The sequence below is a fragment of the Neomonachus schauinslandi genome, chromosome 10, assembly GCF_002201575.2.
Source record: "Neomonachus schauinslandi chromosome 10, ASM220157v2, whole genome shotgun sequence".
Classification (NCBI taxonomy): domain Eukaryota; kingdom Metazoa; phylum Chordata; class Mammalia; order Carnivora; family Phocidae; genus Neomonachus; species Neomonachus schauinslandi.
The window spans coordinates 92,999,426-93,021,743 of NC_058412.1; the positions used below are offsets into that span (position 1 = coordinate 92,999,426).

A 22,318-nucleotide genomic window follows, 5' to 3' on the forward strand; every position below is an offset into this window, starting at 1 on the left:
ATCTTTTGTCAAATTTATTACTAGGTATTTGATGTTTTTGATGCTATTATGAACAGTATTTGTAAATGTCATTTTCTAATTGTTGGTGGCTAACATTCAGAAGTATAATTGATTTGAGGGTAAATTGTATCCTATGACCTTACAAAATACGGTTAGTTCTAGTTAAATTCATTTGGATTTCTCATGTACATAATCATGTTGTCTGTAAATAAAAATAACTTTACTTCTTTCTAATCTTTATGTTCCTTTCTTTTTTCTTCCTTTCTTTTATTTTCTTTATTGTAATGACTAGGAAAAGTTCAAAAATGTTGAATAGAAAAGGTGACATAGACGTCCTTGCCTTTTCAGATCTTAGGTGGAAAACATTTGATATTTCACCATTAATTAGGTTACAATTTTTTTTTCCTCTAAGATTTCATCAGATTGAGGAAGTTCTCTTCTATTCCCAGTTTGCTGGGAATTTTTTAAATCATGAATGAGAGTGGAATTTTATGTATGCTTTTTCTGTATCTATCAAGAAGGTCATACAGTTTTTCTTCTTTATTTTATTAATGTAGTAAATTACATTAATGGATTTATGATTGTTAAACCAACCTTATTTTTTATGCAAAATACCACTATCAAGATACAGTGTCTTTTATATATATATTGCTATATTTAATTTGCCAAAAATTTGTAAGGTATTTTTACATCTTTGTTGAGGGATGTTAGTTCGTAGATTCCTTATGTCAGCTCCTTGTGTCTGCTCCTTTGGGCAGAGATAGTCTTCTGTTTACCATTGTATCCCCAGCCCCTCTCCCAATGCCAACCACAGAAAAGGTACTCCACAAATAAATAGTCTTTGACATTAGTTAAAAGACCTATGCTGGAGAACTGCATTTATTAAATAATTTAAATTATTTAAAATAACAATTAATTTCACCCATTCAGCCAGTATTTGCATTCCAGCCATGTGCCAGGTACAGTGGAGGTTTCTCTCCACCATTTCATTGGAGGTTTCTCTCCACCATTTCCAGCAACTCCTCCTCAATATTCTTTACTAATTCTTCCTCATGTCACCAACCTCTAAACATTGGAGGGCCACGGGATTAGTCCTTGAACCTCTTTTCTTGCTCATCTGATCATCCAGTCTCATGGCTGTAAACACCATCTATAAATAACTCTTATGAATCTCCAACCAGAGCTTCTCCCTTGACTTCCAGCCTGATCTGTCCGCTGCCACCCCCATACATCACACCAATATCTAATAGGCATCTCAAACTTAGCATGTTTAAAATTGAACTAGTGACCCTCCCTTTTGGTCTTCTCCACTTCAGGAAAAGGTGGTTCCAACCTTCCAATTGCCAGGCATAAACCATGGCATCATCCTTGATGCCTCTTTTTCTCTCTCACTTCATTAGTAATCCTCAGCAAATCCTGTCTGCTGTTATCAAGCTATCATCATCTCTTGCCTGGATCATTCACCAATTTGCTAACTGGTTTCCATAATGCTCACTTGTTGCAATTTTCCCAACACAACAGCCAGAACATACCTTTAAAATGTAGGTGAGATCAGATCTCCCACTTCCCTAAACCCTCCAGAAGGCTTTTATCTTGCTCAGAGAAGAAATCCAGAATCCTTTAAGGCCCTTCTTATTACCTGTCCTATGTTATGGCCTTCTGTGCTTTTTCTTGCTCACTCCGTTCCAGCCTCTGTGGCTTGCCTGCTGTTTCTTAACTATAGCAGTTCCACTCCCACTACAGGGCTGGGTATTTGTTGTTCCTCAGCCTGGAATGCTCTTCCATCAGATGTCCTCATAATATGAGGTTCATCCCTCACTCCTGTCAAGCTTTTACTGAAATGTCATCTTCTCCTTGAAGCCCTCCCTGGCCATCTAAAATTGGAGGATGCCCCCCCTCAGAAAGAGTACTATTGCTCTTCCTTGCTTTATTTTTCACCTTAGCGCTTTTACTACCTCATATATATTTTATGTATTTATACTGTTTATTCTCTCAAACCTCCAACAAATTGTAAGCTCAATGAAATAAGGAATTTCATTATTCACTGCTCTGTCCCCAGTGAATAGAACAGTGTCTGTCACATAATAAATATTTTTGAATAAATGAATAAACAAGTGAGAGAGTGAATAAGTACAAGAGTTACAAGACAGACCCAGTCCTTGACCTCATGAAGCTGATAATCTCCATATTAATAAATGGAGTAGATGAATTCTAATGGAGAAAAAAAAAAGAGTGAGAGTGAGAAAAGACAGGCACCAGAACGTTGTGGGTTGCCCCAGTAGTAAAAGCGGGTCCAGTGAAGGAAAGCCAAGCCTCTAATAAGGAAGTAGAAAGAAATGAGGATAATGCAGTTATCTTAGAAGCAGAAGAAAGAAGGTTCAAGAATGAGAACTGTAAGTAGGACCTTGTAGCTATTAACAGTGATAGTCCTTTAAGAGTCAGGACACATCAGGATCCATGCAGAAACATTGCCAATTCCAAACTGGTTTCAGAAGGATGCAAGGCTAGGAGGTGTGCAGTGAGACACGGCTATGTATTGTGCATAATCTGCACAATGTATGGACCTAGAAAGAATAATGCTATTTCTGTAAATGGCAACACAAGTTAAAAAAGAATGACCTGGTGATAATTTGTCATGAGAAGTTTTGCTGAAGCGTTCACAGTAGAGGAGTATTGTGGAGCAGACCTGTGTTGCTTGATTTGAAAGCCCTCGACCCATATCCTACTAAGGTTAGCATCACTTCTGTGGGTGACAGTCTACGTGCGTGGTCATGACAGGTCTGAGACATCAACCAGCTGTTCTCATGTCTTTGGTTTGACTTTCACTGGTTTTGGAAAAGTAAGTGTTTTTCTGTTTTGAATCAACAGGTTCCATTTTTTGGGCCTCTGTTTGATGGAGCCATAGTGAGTGGAAAGCTACTGCCAAGCCTTATATGTGCCACGTGCATCAATGCCAGTAGGGCCGTGAAGTGCCTCATCCCGCTGTACCAGAGCTTGTATCTTTTTGCTTTGAGTGTAACCTATTAGCCGTCCCAGAATCCTGATTCCGGGCAGTTTGTCATGAGAGGTGAGTACTCACTGGGTTGAAGAGGGAAGACAACATTTTTCAGTGCATGTTGAAAATAACATCGTGTGATCTTCGTACCATCTGTTAATTTAAATTAAATATAATAATATTTTGCTTCACCAAACTCCAGAAGAGTTTATTTTCATAATGTAGTCACCTAAGTCTGTGCTAAGAAGCTGTGACTGTCAAGAGCAGCTCGTCCCTTCTTGGTGTTTTGCCTGAGGTCAGGTGCCCCTCCGCCCATCCCTGTGGGTTGCAGTCTATTGTGCATGGAAGGTGGAATGCTGAGGAAACTGTAGCTGGGTCACCCAGAGTGCCCACCCGAAACCAACAGCAAATGCAGTGACTCTAATCAGTCAAAGAATGGGGCAAGTGCCACGGGAAATTCAAACGGCCTCCTAGGAGGTCAGAGGAGGGGGCGATTGCCTCTGGCTGGGGGGACAAGGAAAGGCACCCTCAGTGAAGGTGCACTGGAACTTGTCAGTGAGAATGGCTAAATGTCCTTTTGTAACTTTTCCCAAATCTTCACCGACCCTTGATCTTCTCTCTAAAACCAGAAGAAATTTCACTTTTGTAATTTTTTTCTCAGACATCAATTGGCACGCTTTAATCTTTAAGTCTAGGCATAATGTCTAATTATAACAAAAAGAAATTAAGGTGACTTCATAGAATTGCTGCAAAAGGCATCTGACCTCCTGGTAAAACTTAGAATCTCTTTGTTTCTAACTGGTATTGATAATGAGCATAAACATGTTGTGTTTGACCTCTCTCTATACTTCTCCTACTCCAACCGTAAGTAATGTGTTGCTGAAGGGTGGGGGTCAGGGTGGGTGAGAAATATCATGTGTGAATAGATACAGTTCATGAAAAATACCTTTCATTAAAATCCTGGTCACTGCATTGACTGATATTCTGTCTTTAGATTAAAAAAAAAAATACATATGCCATGTGGCAACTTGGAATTATCATAGAAATTAGTCATAGAAAAGAGCTATTAGGTCCCATCTGGTCCCTCCCTGGGGGCCAGGGCAGCATTATTCCCTTCTGCGTGCTCCCTCGCGCTTTGTCCAGGCCGATAGCGCGTGTTTGGGATATGGCATTCTTCGAAGTGATATCCACAGCACTCTAGACTTACTCTTAGAGCTGGTGTCAATTCAGCCTTCAGCATGGGGGTTTTTATTTCACAAATGCTTGAAAGAGGTTCTTGGCAGAAATGAGAAAGACCTATTCAGCGATTGGCTTGTCAGTTTGCATGTCAACTAGGATGAGCTGGACATTCCTCAGTCAAGTATGTTGGACCAAGGCAAGGGAAAATCATTTGCAAACAAGAAAATTCTGCTTTCTATAAGTCCATTGTGATTTTTGTCACGTCACCTTCCCCACTTATCAAACTTCTCATTACAAAGTACATGCTTTGTTATTTTGTTCAACACTGCTTTCTCAAATAAGAATGAATATAGCATCAGAATAATCAGGTTTAGGGAAAACAATATTGTTACAAGGTCAAAGGATAAGATTCAGTGTCACTTGAAAACTTTTCAACAAACCACATTACACTAATGTGGATGCCAGCCAGGGCTACTGATGCTAATGTGGGTGAGTAAATGCTGTATTCTCCAGTGACTCATAAAATAGCCAGGTTGACATCTCAGAGGACAACTTGGTATAGAAATTAAAAAAGGGAAAATAACAAAACCTATCATGTCATTATTATAAAAATTTAAGTATTTTTCTTTCATCTTACACCCTGAGAAGATTCAATTTATGCTGTCCAAATAAATTACTTAAAACAAGAAATAAAATACTATCTATAATTTTTATAAAGATGTAATCAACAGGGAAAACTTTGCAATCACTGAACTACTCTATTATTTCATTTCTGCCTGCAAAAGTGCTAATATAGGCCACAAACCAAAAGTATAATAAGAAAAGTAGAGAAAAGTAGGAAAAAAAAAAAAGAGGGAATTTTTTTGGTACTTTTGTTCTTTAAAACATTACTATTTACTAATTTTTACACTTTCCAAATAATTGTGTAGCAGCTGATGTCTGGAATTTGCTGCTTAGTTGAGGTAAGTCTTAGGTCTGAATTTCGAAAAACACTGAATAACCTAACACATCCTAATCACAGGTGTCTCCTTGCATTCTCATTTAGCAAACAAACAGTGTGGACTCGCGAACTGCCGAGCCCAGCACCAGGAGCTTGGGATATACAGGGAGCAAGGCAAACGGGGTTTTTGCCCTGTACTTCACAGAGAAGACACACAAACTGATACCATTGTATAAAGCAACTAAATAGAGAGTGTGGGTAAAACAGGACCAGGGAAAAGGCTATCTGCAGAGAAAGCATGTAGGCTGAGGTTGGAGGGATGACAGGGAAGCTGTCCCCAGGAGGAAGGTTGGCATTCCAGGCAGAGGGCACCATAGCAAGCACAGGAGTCCGAGTGTTCTCAGGTGGTAAAGTTGGGCTTTTTAGCATTTAATGCATGGTCAGGCCCCTCAGAGTATAGACAGACACAAGACCAAGCTTCCAGCAGAGGTGGTTTTCTGGGTGACACCTGAGGCAGCTGAGCCTCCCCAACCCTGTCACCTCATGGCCCACCTTGAAAGTTCTAAAATTAGCACAGCATCAAGGCTGCCTGATGCCAGGGGCAACCATCCCAAGCCCCTGTAAGTCCCCCCAGGGGCTGAGAAGATCAGTAATACTTTGGCCACATCTAAAACCAGGGCTGAGACCAAACGGTCCCAGAAGAGAATGAAAATGTGGGCCCCTCATTCAAAAAGCAAGGAAAGTGTCTTCAAACATGCTATAATATGAAGCTTTTTCCATTCTTTTGTGCTTTTTCTCTTGACTTGCCATGGCGTTTTTTACTATATTTAATGTCACTTTAAATCAAGAAATATTAAAAATTTAGATTATTAGCATTAGTTTTATATTGTCTTTATACTGTTTAATAGGCAAATATAAAAGCATTTAACTCATATGGAATCACCATGATGACACAGCTCATATTTTGTAACTCGTACATGGGTATATTCTGTTCTTAACAGTGAAAACACTGCACAAAACTAACTTACCTATTTTTAGCTCATTCTTCATAGGCACATATTGAACCAGCACTCTTCCTTCAGTTCACTGATGAGTAAGGAAGGACTGACAGGAAAAGGAACTTTGAGTCCCCCTGTTTTTCCCTCTCCTTCTCTGTCATCATTTTCAGAGTAAATTGTTGGCTAACACAGGGAAGTAACACAACTAAGGATATATAGGATTTCTTGGTTATTCTCGTTTCTTAGGACAACACTGCTTTTTTTCTGTGCTCAAAGCAAGGTCTGGTTCAGGTGGAGAGTATGGCCTCTTAGGATAGTCCACTTCAGTCTTGTGCTAACACACTTCCTCGTGTGCTCTCTCGGAGTCTCTCTGACCTTCCAGGCGTTGTGGCTCTACCACAGTCCTGCTCCTGGGGCACTGCTAAGGCTTATGTGCAAGGAACCAGCAGAGCACATGTTATGTGCATTTCCTCTGCCCACGTGCATGTTCCATTGTCTCATCAGACTTCAAGTGCAAAACACAAGATCAAAGATAAAATTATTAAGAACTTCAAGAGAGCAACAGCAGAGTATTAAACCAAGCAGGGCCCGTTGTAAGCACTGTGCAGCTGCTCAGGTCACATGCCCATGAAGCCCTCCCTGGAACCCATTCCAAACCCTCCCCCTATCCCCAGTATGAGCTGGGAAATTCTCTTCCTGGGTATTTATTAGATTTCATTCCCTTCCTAAAGCCTGACAGTATATCCCCTGGCAACATTTTATTGGCATATGAAACAAGACCCAATAAGGAATGAAGCAACTTGCATGCATGGCCCTAGAAGACACAATTCATATAAGAGACCACATTTCTGAGAAAGCATTGCTATTACCTGTTGCCCTGAGATATTAGGTATAGTAATGAGTGCTGACAAAGAATGGGAAATTTCTTTGTCAACACCAGCCATTTTATAGGGGCAACCTGTGTCCCCATTTTTTTTCTAATATTAAGGTTACAGTTGTTAAGTAGAACATTGCCAAACTGTTCATGGCATCCAAATGTCACTCAGGTATCAGAATGACTGTTGTATGAACAAAGGACACTTTTAGTTCAGACCTTCTTTCAATCCTTTAGAGAGGAAGTACTTGTTTTTTTGTATTGACCATAGATAGCCAAGCACTGAGCCTGATGACAAATGAAGAAAAGAGCCGAAGGAGTTATTTTGCATCTCTTGTGTCCTCCCCACCTAATGACTGACACTTCAGTGCCCTAAAATAGTGTCAGTTGTGACTCAGTATTTAACTAGGAGTAGAAATGTGAACAGTAAACGTATCAAGTTTGTCCAGTAATGTTCAAGAAAATACAACATTTCTTATGAAACAGAGGAGTGGGCACATTGTTAGAATGGATTTGCCTCCCTGGGATCTTTTTGAGCAGTAAATCCAGCTTAGAATCAATATCAAAGGAGTTCTTGTTTGGGGTACCCTTGGCTAAGTGATCAAACAGTTGAAACTGTGTGGTGAAGGCTCACAGAAGACTGAAGAATATACCATTGTCGTACATGATCCAAAAAAAGTGAACACAGTAGGGATGTGTTTGGAAAGCACCCTCAGTAACAGTTCAGCCCAGCCCCTTTGTCCTTCCTGGGTTTTCTGGTAACTTCCTCAGCAGGCTAAATCAAATCTGTCAAGTGGAGCGCTTGTCCCGTGGCCACTGCTCTTCTGAGTGACGAGGGCCAACTCACCCACCATCTGCTTTTTCTGTCCCTCGTGGGCAGTCAGGGCTCCTCTTCCCGTGCCTAGAGTGTTGTAAATGGGAAGCTTGCCACATGTTATGTTTACAGTTCCCAAGCCAACTAAAGATTCCAAAATCAAACTATGCTCGGCTGGTGGAAGTTCCCCAGGTCGTCAGAGCCAGGGCTCTCTCGTTCTCCTCAGCTAACTTGTTTCAGGGAAAAGGTTGCCACATGATGTGCAGCACACCCGTTAGGAGGAGCTCACCCTGAATCAAACAGATGGTGGCTTTTTAAAATCAACGTCCACTTCAATAGAACAATAGCCACAGTGGCATTTGCCATCTCTCCTCTCTGGAACTATCAGCATTTGATGGAGAGAACTGGGCTGCCTAAGAAAAAGTAATTTTGTACCTCTTTCTTAAGTGAAATTTAGTTTCATTTTCAATTAATGGATATAGTTGATAATACTCTAGCTTCTCTCTTAGACTCATGACTTCCTAATATCATTGCTAAGTTTTGGTCTCAATTTATACACCTTCAAAAGTGGCCTCTCTCCCTAAAGCTGTAACAATTCTGTTACTAACTTTTCCGTTAGGATCTTTGTTTTGTTTTGTTTTGTTTTCCTGGGAAGATCTTTAATTTCCTCCATTTGTTTCTATACGCTTAAGGAAAGTATATGAAAAGGAGTCAGATAGTACCATCTAGTGTATTTTGCCATGCAGAACCAGTATGCATTTATCAACATTGACTGTGTCCCTGCCTTGTCCTAGGCACTGCCGTAGCCCCTGGGAGTAGAAATATGAATAAAATATTCCAAGTAATGGGACAGTGTTTGCTCATGGACCAAGCTCTAAAAATGCACATCACATTTGAGAACCACAGAAGCTTCCACACGGCAGAGTGGAAGCATACACATGCACACATGGTGAGGGTGGAGGTGATGGGCGCATTTAAGGGGCAGTGGGAGGAGTTCTGATAGAAGGTGAGGGCCTGGCAGGAGGATAGATTTGATCCCTACGTAAAATAGGTAAACTAATTCAGCATGGGGCCTGCTAGATTTGCTGGGGTGTGGAGGGTAAAGAGAAGACAGTCACAGTCAAGGACAGACCTTTCCGGAGCATCATGTTTGAGGAGTAGGCTTGGGAGTAGGAGGTGGAGGTAGAGAGGGAGGCAGAGGAAAAGGAGAGAATAGTGTCACAGAAAATCGAGGAGCAGAGAAATGAAGGGTTACCTTCAGCAGAGCGGTCAAGCAGGACACACCCTCCTGAGGGGTCTTATCCATAGCTGATTCTAGCAGTCTCATGTCTTCACCCGGAGCATTGGGTGTGATAGGACCTAGAACGGAATAACTTCAAGGAAAGAAGCAAACATATCAGATAAAGCAGCACAGAAAAGAAAGAAGATACTCTGGGTGGGAGGGAAGTGCTTGAGAACAGGAAGTGTATGCGAGGCAGCCAGATTTAAGAGTGGCCACCAGAATGGAGTCATGGTCCAGGTGAGAGGGCATGAACACTGCTTTCCTAATCCACACTTCTAAACAGGCCCAAAGGCAAAATGTCATTGTGACAGGGCTTTGCACCACCCAATATCAGCTCCACCGTACTTTCTACTGAAGGGAACAAGCGTTTGATAAATTTTTGGCAGGCAAACAATATCCTCTTCTCAGAAGACAGAGGAAGCAAATGAGGGGAACTATTATTTTGGATGTATTCCTTAGAAATTTGAAAGATGGGATTTGTGACTTCGAATGTTGCAGAAGGTAATGACTTTGTACTAGAGCTTACGTAAGAACGGGAGGAGAGCAAGTAGACCTGTACCTTGACACTTGGGAAGCACGTTTCAAAAAGTAGAGTTCAGATCAAGGAATGGCACATTCCCGTGGGTGGGTCAAGACTATAAAAGGGAATAAGAAATGGGAGATTTTTTTATTATAAAATTCAAACTGTCTCTGAAGGAGAAGGGGAGGCCTAGTGTAGCCGCCCAGTGTGGGTTCCGATGAGTGCATATTTAACCTGGCTGCATCAAGACTGAGAGAGGAGCTCCACGCCGCCCTGACAGAAGGCTGCCACATTAACCTTTTCCCCACTTGTCCTCCATCTTCTTCATATGGAAAGGGACAGAAAAGTGTCTGAAAAGTGTATGAATGAAAACTCAGATCACTGAGAACACAGTAAGAAGGGAAAAAAGGGAAAAAGAACTGGGCCCTAAAAGTAAGGCCCAGCCTGCAAGGCCAGTATATGTCTAGTTGCAGAACAAATTTCCAGCAGTGGTCTCAGATCCATGAGAACTATTTTTTTTTTTTTTTTAAGAAATCAAGTAAAATAAAGGATGCAACCAGAACTGAAAACAGGAAAATATTTTCCTTATTTTCAAATAGAATTATAAGGATGAATTTTGAGATGTTGCATGGACCCCTTGTAAAATTGTTAGACTAGATTATTAAATAGCTTGTGAGCCTTCAAAAAAGAATGAGTGTACAAAGAACAAAATATCCCAAACATACTCATTGTGTTTGATAAAATTACTATTTTCAGAGATTAGAGAAAGCTTTTTTTTAAAAAAAAGATTTTATTTATTTGAGAGAGAGAGACAGAGATAGAGCACAAGCCAGGAGGAGAGGGAGAAGCAGACTCCCCACTGAGTGGGGAGCCTGACACAGGGCTTGATCCCAGGACCCTGGGATCATGACCTGAGCCAAAGGCAGACACTTAACCAACTGAGCCATCCAAGTGCCCCTAGAGAAAGCTTTTAAATATAAAATATTAATTTTGGTAAAACACAAGATAAAGTATCACAGTCATCTGGCAAATAAGAGAGAGAAATATGGGTCCAGGGGAGTCGGGTGACTTTACTCTGGCCAAACATACAATGCATTAATTCATGGGCCACCAATCACCTGGGGCCTCTGTGTCTCTGGTACTGTGTGTGCACCACAGCTTTGCCCAGCCCCTCTGCCACGCAACAACTTTTTTTATCAGCGACTCTCACAAAGGTCTAGAACACATGTTTATCAAAATACCATTTGTCAGGAAGCTAAGAGGGTTAACTCAATTGACACAAGGCAAAATCAGAAAATAGGATTATGTCAACAGATGAGACTTTTAGACCCAAACCAACAAGGTGAGATTAGCAGGGTAGACTAATGCCATGCGCCTGGGTTTAGAGGATCAGCTGTGTGTGTACAGGATGGGGATGATGGGGTATGACAGCAGTCCCTGGGAAATGTCTGAGGATTCTGGTTAAGCACAGACTTGAGATGAGAGACCAGAGGTGATGCAGCGGCCTACCAGTGTTCTCTCAGACCACAGCCTGAGACACCTGCCGTCCGGGTCACAGAAAGAAAGGCATGGCGTCTCTGCTCCTGCTGCCGCAGATTGCACTGTGAACGTGGTGCCACTCCACCAGTGGGGCCCACACCGTGAGGAGAGACCTTGACCAACCTGGAGCATGTCCACATAGTGACCACCGCACCTAGAGGTCTCAGGAAGCCATTAAAACCAAGAAGGAGTTGTTTCAGGAGCCTGGGGGTTTCTTAAAAAGGAGATAAGGCTACAGAACTGGGACCAATAAACAGAGGCAACCAGGAGGCAGCTTTTAGCTTAAAGTCAAAGCCAATGTTCAAAAACAGAGCCGACAAACCAGCTGCCTGCAGGCTGAATCCAGCCCCCAGATGGGTTTTGTTTGAACTGCAGTTGGCCTCCAGTATTAACTCATAAAGATTGAGTTTGTCAGCCTCATTGAAAAATCAGGAGATTTTGCATTTTCAGAAATTTAGATTTCTGACTTTTCTTCAGGAATCAGAGCTTCTGACCCCACTGGGTCCCCGTTGTGGCCGGCAGCAATCAGCCTCCTTACAGGCTGTGTGCTCCCGCATCACCACAGCTCATCCGGTCCACGGCTGCCCAGCGCTGAGGCCTTGTGCCAGGCTGCACGGGCACAGCACCGCCCGCCCCACCCCCCACCCCCCACCCCAGATGGCCTCCCTCTTCGGGATGGTGAGAGGGTTAATGGGCCAAGCCGGTAACACAGTGCCTGGTCTTTGGTGAGGAATGTGTGTCACCCTGGTGATTTTTATCACATCACCAGCTTGGAGTTTTAAACCTCTGTTGTCAGAACTGGAACCACCCAGCGGTGGACTTAGGTCTCTGGAAGTACTTCCTTTTTCCCATCACAGGTGTAAAAGGCTGGAGACTGTCTTCCCTCAGTGACATGCGTGGCTCCCTGGGGTTGGGGCTGTCCTCTGCCCTCGGTGCCTGATGGGGCCTACGAGAAGCACATGGTGTGGGGAAAGTCTTCAAGAAGTGGGACCAAGAAACCATTTTGCCCTTCTTTGATGTAAAGTGAATTATCACTATGAGACAAAAGACCATCCCTTCCAGAAAAGTTAGTATGAATCTCACAATCTGTGTGGAAACCGGGCTGGTGGTGGCGTGCTTAGGGAAATAGCAAGGCGGCGTTCTGCTCTGCCCCTCTCGGGTCCGTGGCTGTGGGGTCACTGTGTCTCAGAGCCAGTTCTTCACAGGCCTGTGCTCCTTTCCACGGCGGGACCTTTGGGTACGGTGAGCTCTGCTGATCCCGGACACTCCCGTTGCGTCTCTCCTGTGACACAGATCGCTCACCCCCCGACAGCCATCTAGCCCTCTGACACTCTCTCTGCCAGACGGGGCCTCCCTGTGTCCTCTTCTGTCTCCTGATTATACTACGAGCTGCCCAACAGGGGCCTTGTCTCCATTTGGTTGATATCCCTGTCTCGTATACCTCCTAGTGCATTATGAATATAAGTGTGTGGCGGGGGGGAGATTGATTTGCTTAAAAAAAATTTTTTTTTGGTAAACAGACTTAGAGACAAAAGCAAATCATTATTTTACAAAACTGAATTTTTTCAAAATTGAAAACCTCATTTATCCAAGAAATGTGGCTCTACAAAGAGAGTATGTATCTATGTAGGTATATATAGATATATTCTTAAAATCCCTTTTATTCCACTTCTGCATGTTTAAGTTTATGCCCAGATCCCTAACATTCAGAAGAGCACCTGGCACATAGCGGGTACTCAGTAACAAGTTTTTGAGTGAACTATATTGGCAAAAATACGTACATGATAGTATTCAAGAGAAAAGAAGTGTTAGAATTTTTACTGAAAAATTGGATTCCGTGTGTATTTTTCTTTATATGAATGATAGTGTTTTGTGCATATTTCCTATTCCATTGCACTCAAAATAATAATCGATTCATCAACCACCCCAAAAAGGTATTGAAGGACATTTGTGTGGAAATCCTGACAATTAGAATGGTGACTTTATAATTGGTCTTGAAATTAATGGAATCTTCCTGAGCCATGAAAAGTAAAGTCTATTCAGTTATCCTGTTTTCCTAGAGTGATAAATTTATTTAGTTAGTTTTTGAGAGACAGATTGAATTCAAAGAGTGTTGAAGTCAGAAAACTTAGACAAGAAGGAAGTGAGAAGGAAACATAATGTTGCCAGGAAAGCCATGGGCTCCCAGGAGAGGCGTGCTGTGCTCCTCCAGTCCCAGGAAGAAAGAAGCGTCTGGAAAGGCCTTAAATAATGTTGGTGTCAGAGTCGATTTCCAAATCCTAGGGATGTAGTTGTAGGGTTTTGGTTGTGTGTTTTTTTTTTTTTACATTCTTAATTGTATGTAAATTTTATACACGTAAATAAAACGCCTGCAATGCCTAAGGGAAGCTCTCCGCATGTCTGAGACCTGGAGCAGGCTGGGCCCTGGCTGCACATGCAAATACTGACAGCTGAAGTCACTTGTTGGAAAGTCCGCAAACTCCGGTTACAGCTGCATTTGTCAGTAGCTTTAAGGGAAGTGTAATCAGCCAGAGAGATTAATTTGCATCTCAATTAGAAAAGAGTCGGGAGGAAGCACTAAGGTCTGGTGCTGGAAGGTTGTGGAAGAAATCTCACCAAGCACAAAAGCCTCCCTCGCTCTGTCCTCCAGCTGAGTGGAGGACAATATCTGAGGTTTCGTTTCCATAGGGACCAGAAGCCTGCTGGGCCCCAGAAGAATCTCGGGTTTGCACCGTAATCATTTGGTCATGATGACACAAATTCCACTGTTGTTCCCAAATACATTTTGCTATTAGAAGCTGTTAGAAAAGTGGAAATGGTCATCATGTCAAAAGCATGCAAGAGGGTATTTGCTGACCCTACGTACCTTTTTTCATAGTGCTGCTACGATTTCTAGGCATTTAACATTTGTTCATGTCTGAATATTCAAAGAGCGAAAGGTCATTCCATAAATGACAATATTTCTTTAGCATTCAGATGGCTACTTTGGGGATGGCACAGCCTCAAAGGGAGCCCATTATTCCTGATTCTCCCACAGTCTTCAGTAGTAGGCAAACAAGATTATGAATTTAAAACCACAGGCGAGGAAGAAACATGGAGTCTTTGGGCCACGGAGCCCAGAAAAACTTCTGAAAATTAACAGCCCTTTTTATAATCCTGGCAAAACTGTGAAAGAGGTATCCCTAACCTGAACTTCAAAGAGCACATCGCAGTATTAATTTAAAATTTTTCCCTCAAATATTATCTAGCGGTCATTTTCACAGGCTTAGATGTTTACACCAAACAGGTCCTTTGTTTTCAGAGAAGCTCATCATATTTTCAAAATTCTGTACTTGAATCTAGTGAGAGCTGAGACTGTCTGAACCATTTATTCATGCCAAGTTACTCTGCCATAACCAGGAAGGGCTCACCCTTGGCATTTTTGGAGGAAGACTTATTTTTAGTTTATTTTGTTCTCTCTCAAATAGTTAATTCATTGGCTCCAGCTTCAAAGTGAGAAAACAAAAAAGAGTGAGAAAAAACTGAATCCTACATTACAAACTGTTGAATGAAACTGAATTCTTTAAAAAAAAAAAAAAATCAGAGTTTTAAATTAATCTTCCCATTCTGGAAAGGGGAAAGAAACAAGGTTCCTAAGGACAGTCTCTTCCAGTGCCCACAGACTGAAGTAACACATTGCAGCGAGACATCAGAACCTCTTAATCCAACATTAATCAAATTTCAGTTTACTAATTATCTGTCCCATTTTGAAAGGAGCATAATGCCATAAACAGCATCCGCAGAACATTTAGTAGACTCTGGGATTATAAGCAATATATTTGAAAGTGAGACTTTCTGTTATTCAAATCTCCAAAAAGGATAATACATGCCTTATTATAATAAGAGATTGTGCAAAGCCAAAGAGGGACAAAGCAGGCAAGTCCAAATGGTGATCCCTTCTGTGCCCGTCTGCCTTAGTGTCTGCAGCGAGCTCCCCGCAGGTTTCCGAGCTAGAGTAATTTGCAACACACTCAAGTAAATTTTTTAATCAAAGCAGAATACTTTTTTGGTAACCTGTGGATGAGTACAAGCCAAATGCCATCATTGTTAGCCTTGAAAGGGTGTTTTTTTCTAGTTTACTACTGTGGAATTTTACCAAACTCTAAAATTGGTACTTTGAATGTTGTGCTTTAAATATGTTCCTGGGGTCCTGTGCTTTGAAAGCATTTGACTTTATTCTCTGAGACTTGATAGAGACCACTGGGGCCCGGGTAAGGGAAGGATGGGAGCTCCAAGGATCAGTGCTAATGCCCACCCCTTTTCTCTTCCGCTTCCCCTCCCACCCCTGTGATCAGGTGTCCAGTGTGCAAGCCACTAGGGAGTGAAGATTCATTTTTTTTTTTTAAGATTTTATTTATTTATTTGACAGAGACACAGCGAGAGAGGGAACACAAGCAGGGGGAGTGGCAGAGGGAGAAGCAGGCTTCCCGCGGAGCAGGGAGCCTGATGCGGGGCTCGATCCCAGGACCCTGGGATCATGACCTGAGCCGAAGGCAGACGCTTAACGACTGAGCCACCCAGGGGCCCCGAGTGAAGATTCATTTTAATGTTTACGTTGTATTTTGCACATGCCTTTAACATAGCCAACTTGAGAAGTACACAGCTGCTTTAGTTTCCAACAGAGTGGCGTGTTTCCACAATGCCACAATATTTTGAACAGACACCTCCTTGGACACTGCTCGTTATTACTTACAAACCCACATCGATACTATATATGTCCAGATGATCTTGTCCCTTTCATCAGAATCACAAAAATGAAACAAATACAATACTTAGAGGCTTATGATGTTTATCTTCAGCTGATTTCTTCTAACACTTCAGTCTTCTGTCTTGCTAATTTGGTCCTAGGACATACAAGAGTACAGAATTTGTGTCCCTTGCCTGCCCACTCATTTAAACTCTCCAATATAAAGCTTTGGTCTTAATCCATGAGTGATCAATGAAGGGGCTGCCTTCTAAAAACTGAGGGTCTGCTTGTCATGGGACAAGCCAGCCCTTAAGATGCCAAGGCCCTTTGGTTTTCCCTTCATTTGCCTATGAAGTGGGATATAAGTATATCAGTGCATCCTGGCTTTGAGGCAGATGTGTGCCTGGAAGTGCAAAGTCTCATACCTCCACAAAGGGTAGGCAGCTCGCTAGCTGATGGGATTCTGAATTTATAAGCAGAGTTCCAGAATTCCCCCAGGGCCTACTTTTCAAAGGCAAATTAGTATGTTTGCAACTTGATCCCTGGGCAACTTTTGACAGTTGTTCTAAGAATAATAAAACAGATGGACAGAATAGATTTTGGGGTCTCCATCCAAACTGCCATCCTCAGTGGAATTTAAAGAAGGCGTGGAATTGATGGGGGAGCTGCTGCTACTTATCATTATGTTCTGCCTTTAACATCCCAGAACCATAACGTTCTCCCAGAAGAAGATGAAAATTGTCCTCACATTATATTTTCCTGGTGAGAGTTCAGTTTTACTGTGATAAACAAATAGGATGTGTGTTTTCTTCATATATTCAGAATTAAACGAATTAAAATGAAATGAAATTTATACTACCTAGAAACCAATTTTAATATGAATATGATAAGAAATGTAAATTAGTTTTAACTTTAAGGGGTATTTTCATAGGATTTTTGACTCCTTTAAATAAAGGAAAGCCTCTTTAGAATGTCTTAGAAAAACTAAACATTCTCTGCATATAACACCATATATGCACATCAGAGGTCTGTATCAGAAACCAGCATTTAAGTTATCTGCATGAAGATTATTTCTGTATTTATGCACTATAATTTTGTCAAGCAAATGTCTTTATAATTGTGCAGAAACACTTCACATAAACTCCACTCTCTGTAGAATTTCAGGCTTCTCTCAAGTGTTGTTTTTAGCTCACATCAGATCAGGATGAGACATTCTTGCCTTTTAATATATTGGCTTCCTCTGAGATAAATTTTCTTAATCTTTTCATTGCTCCTTTTCTCCTTTCTCTGGATTCATTAGCCCCAGTTATCACATGTTAGGCCGTAAAGATTAGATAAGGGAGCAGATCAGCTGTGTTTTTGGCGTCCCAGAGCTGCTCGAGTGACATGCACTAGGCCCCAATTTACTCAGTGGTTTGTCATATTGACCAGTCGTTTAACTAGACTTCTGATGATAAAGGAGAGCAAACTTCCTTTTTTTTTGAGAAGCCGCTTGAAAGCACCTTAAACCCTTTTCCTAGATCTCCTGTGAGGCAGTTATCAGTGACACAGTGGCAGTGGACCCTCCTGGTGAAGCTTCCGTTCTCACTGAGAAGCATCCGAGGACATTTTCTTCCGTCCTCAGCGGCAATTTTCCTACAAGTGCCCAATAAATTATAAGGTGTGTCTTGCAGTTGTAGTGCTCAGATTAGCAGGTGATGCATAGTAGCCAGCCTCAGACAGACCTTGGGTGGTTTCAATTTTATTTTAAATAATAACTGGTTCTTTGGCTTTGAACAAGTATCTTTACCTCTAGCAGTTTCCTTATCTCTAAAATGAGGATGGTAATCCCTCAAAGACAGATTATAATATTAGGATTTATGGAATGAGTATGTGTGTGTGTGTGTGTGTGTGTGTGTGTATATATATATATATATAATCTACACAATATAACAGAAATGCAGCTGCTCCTTACATCCCCATCACCCCGCCCTGGTCCAGGCACCCGCTTCCTGGGCCAGTGTGGCAGCCTCCTCCCAGTCTCCCTGCTTCTCCCTGCTCTCCTGAATACTCTCCAGCAGCCAGAGCTTTCCTCCTGAAATAGAAATCAGAGCATGCCAGAACTCAGAACTCTCCAGTTACTTCACCCACAGAAAAATCCAGAATCCTTAAAAGGATCCACAAGCATATTCCGGCCTCAGGAACTGCACGCTGTGGGAGGAATTACCGCTCCTCCCCGCAGCATCTGCACAGCTCACCCCTTCCCTTCCCTTCCCTTCCCTTGGGTCTCTGCTCAGCAGTTGCTCATCAGAAAGGTTTCTGAGAGCAAGCCGTCCGTGGAGTCTCACCCGTGTCCTCCTTAGCACTTACCGTTTACTTAATGTCTCTTTTTCCCACTAGTATGTAAAGGGCATGAGAGCAGGAACTTTGTTTTGTGAGACCTGGCAGGAGAAGGGCATCCACGTTGCATGAGCAAGCTGACAGATGCACTGTCAGTTTGGAGAGGAGGGCCCGCACCCTGCACATTCTTTATATCCAGAAGCAGCCGCGCCACTCCCCCAGCACGGGTGAGCACGTCAGGTCCCAGACTGCCGCGCGCACTGCCGCGCGCACCTGGTAACTCCGTGTGCCTCCTGCCGCCCACACTGCTGGTGTAGGTGTGGCAAGCGCTGTGGGACTCAGAGATGAGTGGCCTTGCCCTTAAGACGCTTCCCAGCCAGTACGGCTGTGTAACTGTGACAGAGGCTGGAACATGACCCTTGGTCTAGGAAAGACCTGCAGTCGGTGCCCAGTGGGCATGTGGGGAGTCACTGAAACACAAAAGAGAAAATCAGAAGGTCATGGGAGCCCTGAGGGAAAAGCTTATTTCTGGTTGTGTCTTCAAATTGTTCACATATTTTTGCGTATCTCTTCGTGTGTATGCCATCTACAACTCGAGGCTGGAAATTGCACAACAATTTTGTTCATTTTGCTTGTTTTACAGAAGGATGCCGTAAGCTAATTAGAATTGATTACATAAATGCCTGTAGCCTTATTTCAAGGTGCTGAGGCAGTTTTTCAGTATGTGAGGCTCATGGTGAGCCGCCTTTCATTGTCAACATACGCAGCTACTACTCAGTCCCTCCCGGAGGAAAAGGGTGGAGGTCCACCCAAACGAATCCTCCCTTCAGTGGCTGAGGACACTCACCTCTAACCTACTTCTAAAGACCTAAGCCATCAAAAGACAAAAAAAAACTTTTAAAACTGTTATTCAGTGAGAATTTGAAAGGATGTGCTGAAGATGAAATGCATAATAATTTGAAGTATTTTATATTTAATAGTATAAAATTGTTTTGCTTTTATTAAGATATAAATAGTATTTCAGTGAGAGCAATGGGATTAAATGTGATTTTTATAACCTTGATTTTATAATAGTTCTGTGATTCAGTGATTCTAAAGAGTGCCTCTAAACTCAGTTTATTTTAATACTTGGTTTTATAGCTGAAAACAAAACCTTGAAAAGATACATAAGCCTTGGGGAGCAAAGGGTCATTGTCTTGGCCTACTCACACTCATGTTCATTCTTAGCCACCGATTCTGTGAAGGTTCTTATTGGCGTTTGACAGGAGATTTCCATCTTCCCTGAGGTCATATTAGTTGTTAATTATATTTTTCAACAAAGAGATTGAAAATGTAGTCAGGTCTTCATTGGGAAAGTTAGAAACAGCTAACAAAATTGTGAGGTTTTTGGTGGTACAGATCAGAGAGCTTTCTGGAAACGTAGACCATCTTCGACAGTAAACTCCCAGGCTGAAGGCAGCATTTTCCAGCATTTCTTTTCAAGATCTTCTCTCCATGACGCGTTTCCTTTATAAGCCTTGACTCTCTTAATGTCAGGATGTCACATTGAGGGAACGGTAGGGTCATTTTTCCTAGGATAATGGCTCAGGATATACTGTTGACCAACCATAGCCTCCTGTCTTTGTCTCCTGCTTCTGCCCTGCCTCTGCCCAGGAGGACAGTCAGCCCACCAGCCAGAGCCAGCCTACTAAAACGTGGGCCAGGCCACATCGCTGCCCTGTCCATAGCCTCCAGCGGCCCCCACCTCACTCAGAGTCGGGGCCAGAGTCCTGCAGGGGAGGCCCAAATGCTCTGTGCCCTCTGCCTAAAACACTGTTCCCCAGATGTCCCCTGGGCTCATTCCCTCATCCCCTCCCCGGTGCCTCCAGCCTCCCTGGGGCATAGCATCCCCACACCTGCACATACCTGCCCACACCTGCCCACCGCCTCCTGCAGCACACCTGCACCCTTTATTTTCTCCACAGCCCTTATCATCTACTAAGTCACTTAGTAATTGTACTCACGTTGTGCCCCCTGCATAAGGGCAGGGATTTTTTTTGTCTGTTTTTTTTTCCCTGATGGCTCCGAGGGTGATAGTTGAAATATTTAACTGTGGGCACCACAAGGGCAGCAGCAGACCCTGGTCAGGGTGCTGCCCATGCTGGTGTTTTCCAGGTGAATACCAACCCTGGATGCAGCCTCAGCACCTGCCGCAGAGTAAACATTTGTTCAATAAGTACTTGTTAAATGAATGAATAAATTCAGCTCCTTGTCATTACAGAAGCAGTCAACAAATTTAGAACATTTGTCTTTCTATGAAAAAGAAAGATGAGTAATCCATCTTTATGTTGAAGAGCTTTAATAACTTTCCTGTGAGATCAAGAGCAAATGTTTGTGTGGTGCGGAAGATTTTCATGGTCATGACCTGCTTCAGTACAATGTATTTGAAAGACGATCCCATTTATAAGATAATAAAATTCAGAACTTCAGTATGAAGGGTCTTGTAAACCACGATACATCACAGGGTGGTAAGAGTGAATGAGGGAGCCCCACCCGCACCCCTGTCTCACCCTCGGGACTGATCCTGATCCGGGACAGTCTGATAGATGACCGAGCAAGAACAATAAGGGTGCCAGGTGTTAAATCTCAGTAAACCTGAATTTTCTTCTTAATTTTAGATATAAAAGATACATGTGAATAGATATCTGAGCATTGTCTTGTCACTTCCCACTTTGGAAACCTGCAGGGTAAAGTCTAAAGACTTGTGCAGTTTTATTTATTTATTTAAGAGAGAGCGCACAAGCATGCACAAGTTGGGGGAGGGGCAGAGGCAGAGAATCCCAAGCAGACTCCCTGCTGAGCGAGGAGCCCACTTAGGGCTCCATCCCATGACCCAGGAGATCATGACCCGAGCCGAAACCAAGAGTCGGACGCTCAGACGGACTGAGCCACTCGGGACCCATGTGCAGAGGTTTTTAAAGGAGAGATGGTAGAGAAAGGACCTCCCATGGTGCTGTGGGTTGACTGGGCTCAGCTGGGTGACTCTCACTCGGATCTCCCATATGTGTGGCACCTGCACTCGCATAGCTGGAGAGCAGCTGCAGGCTCCCAGGCATCTCTCACTCTTCCACAGCCTCCCCACCTAGCTAGCTTGGGTCTTCTCACGGCAAAGTAACCCCACCACAATTGTACTTCATACATGGCCGCTCTGGGCTCCAAGAGACCCAGGTGGAAGGCACCAGGTTTCACAGTTCAACCTTGGAAGTCCCAGAACTGTTGGCCAAGGCAGGTCCCAAGACCAGCCTAGATTCAAGGGAGGAGAATCCACCTGCTGAGGGGAGCAGTGACCTATCTGTGCAGGGAAGGGAGGAGGCCAATGGACCTCTCTGCTGCCTTCCACAGTGGGTGTGGTCCTGACCACACAGAGCAGGGCTCATTCTGATGCACCTGCTCTCTCAGCTGGAGAGCCAGCTCCTTGAGGGCAAAGACCAGTCTTACTTGTCTTTCAGTCTCCTGCATCCAACGTAAGAAGAACTCAGTAGGGGTTACTTAAATTAAAATCTGAAATGCAAACATTTTAAGGAATTTCTAATTAAGGGAAAATAGACTCTAGCACCATTTATTTAATTACACCATAAGATGTCTTTATGCCTGCATAAGAGGAAATGACTTATAATGGATACCAAAAAGAGAGAAATGATTTAAATAATGACTTCTTAGGCCAAAGAATTTAATCACAAAAGCAGTAAAGTTGAGTTCACTGTGCTTCCATGTCCACAGGAACACACATGTAAAGGGTGCATTTTGTTCTTAGCTTGATTTCTTTGGGTTCCTTGTTCTCATTTTAATCTGCCCTCATTAATCCTTTATTTAATTTTACATTGCCTTCGAGAATCATGAACTGTGATGTACCTCATAATTTTACTTGACTTTTGAGATGAGTTTATGTTTTTGTGCCTGTGGAAGTTTGTCTCTACGAACATCTTTTGAGAATCACTTCTATCATTGAAATTTCTCTACGTAGAATGTCTGCTTGGACCCATTTTTTTTTTTTAATATTCAGCTATAAGTGGGTGGAGCGGTCAACTTTTAGTGGGGAAAAGGTTTTTGTCTTTTGTAACAAGAGCTGCCCTTCTGGCTTTGATGAACCTCT

The 22,318-nt window shown here is 42.7% G+C and overlaps 1 protein-coding gene across 1 annotated transcript in view; it reads left to right on the top strand.

The window, feature by feature from the left end:
* Window positions 1–22,318, top strand: part of RALGAPA2 (Ral GTPase activating protein catalytic subunit alpha 2) — a 334,819-nt gene that overhangs the window by 249,899 nt on the left and 62,602 nt on the right. The window contains exon 37 of the mRNA XM_044918716.1: window positions 2,869–2,996. Within this exon, the coding sequence (XP_044774651.1) occupies window positions 2,869–2,996 (128 nt within the window). The remainder of the gene's footprint in view (window positions 1–2,868; window positions 2,997–22,318) is intronic.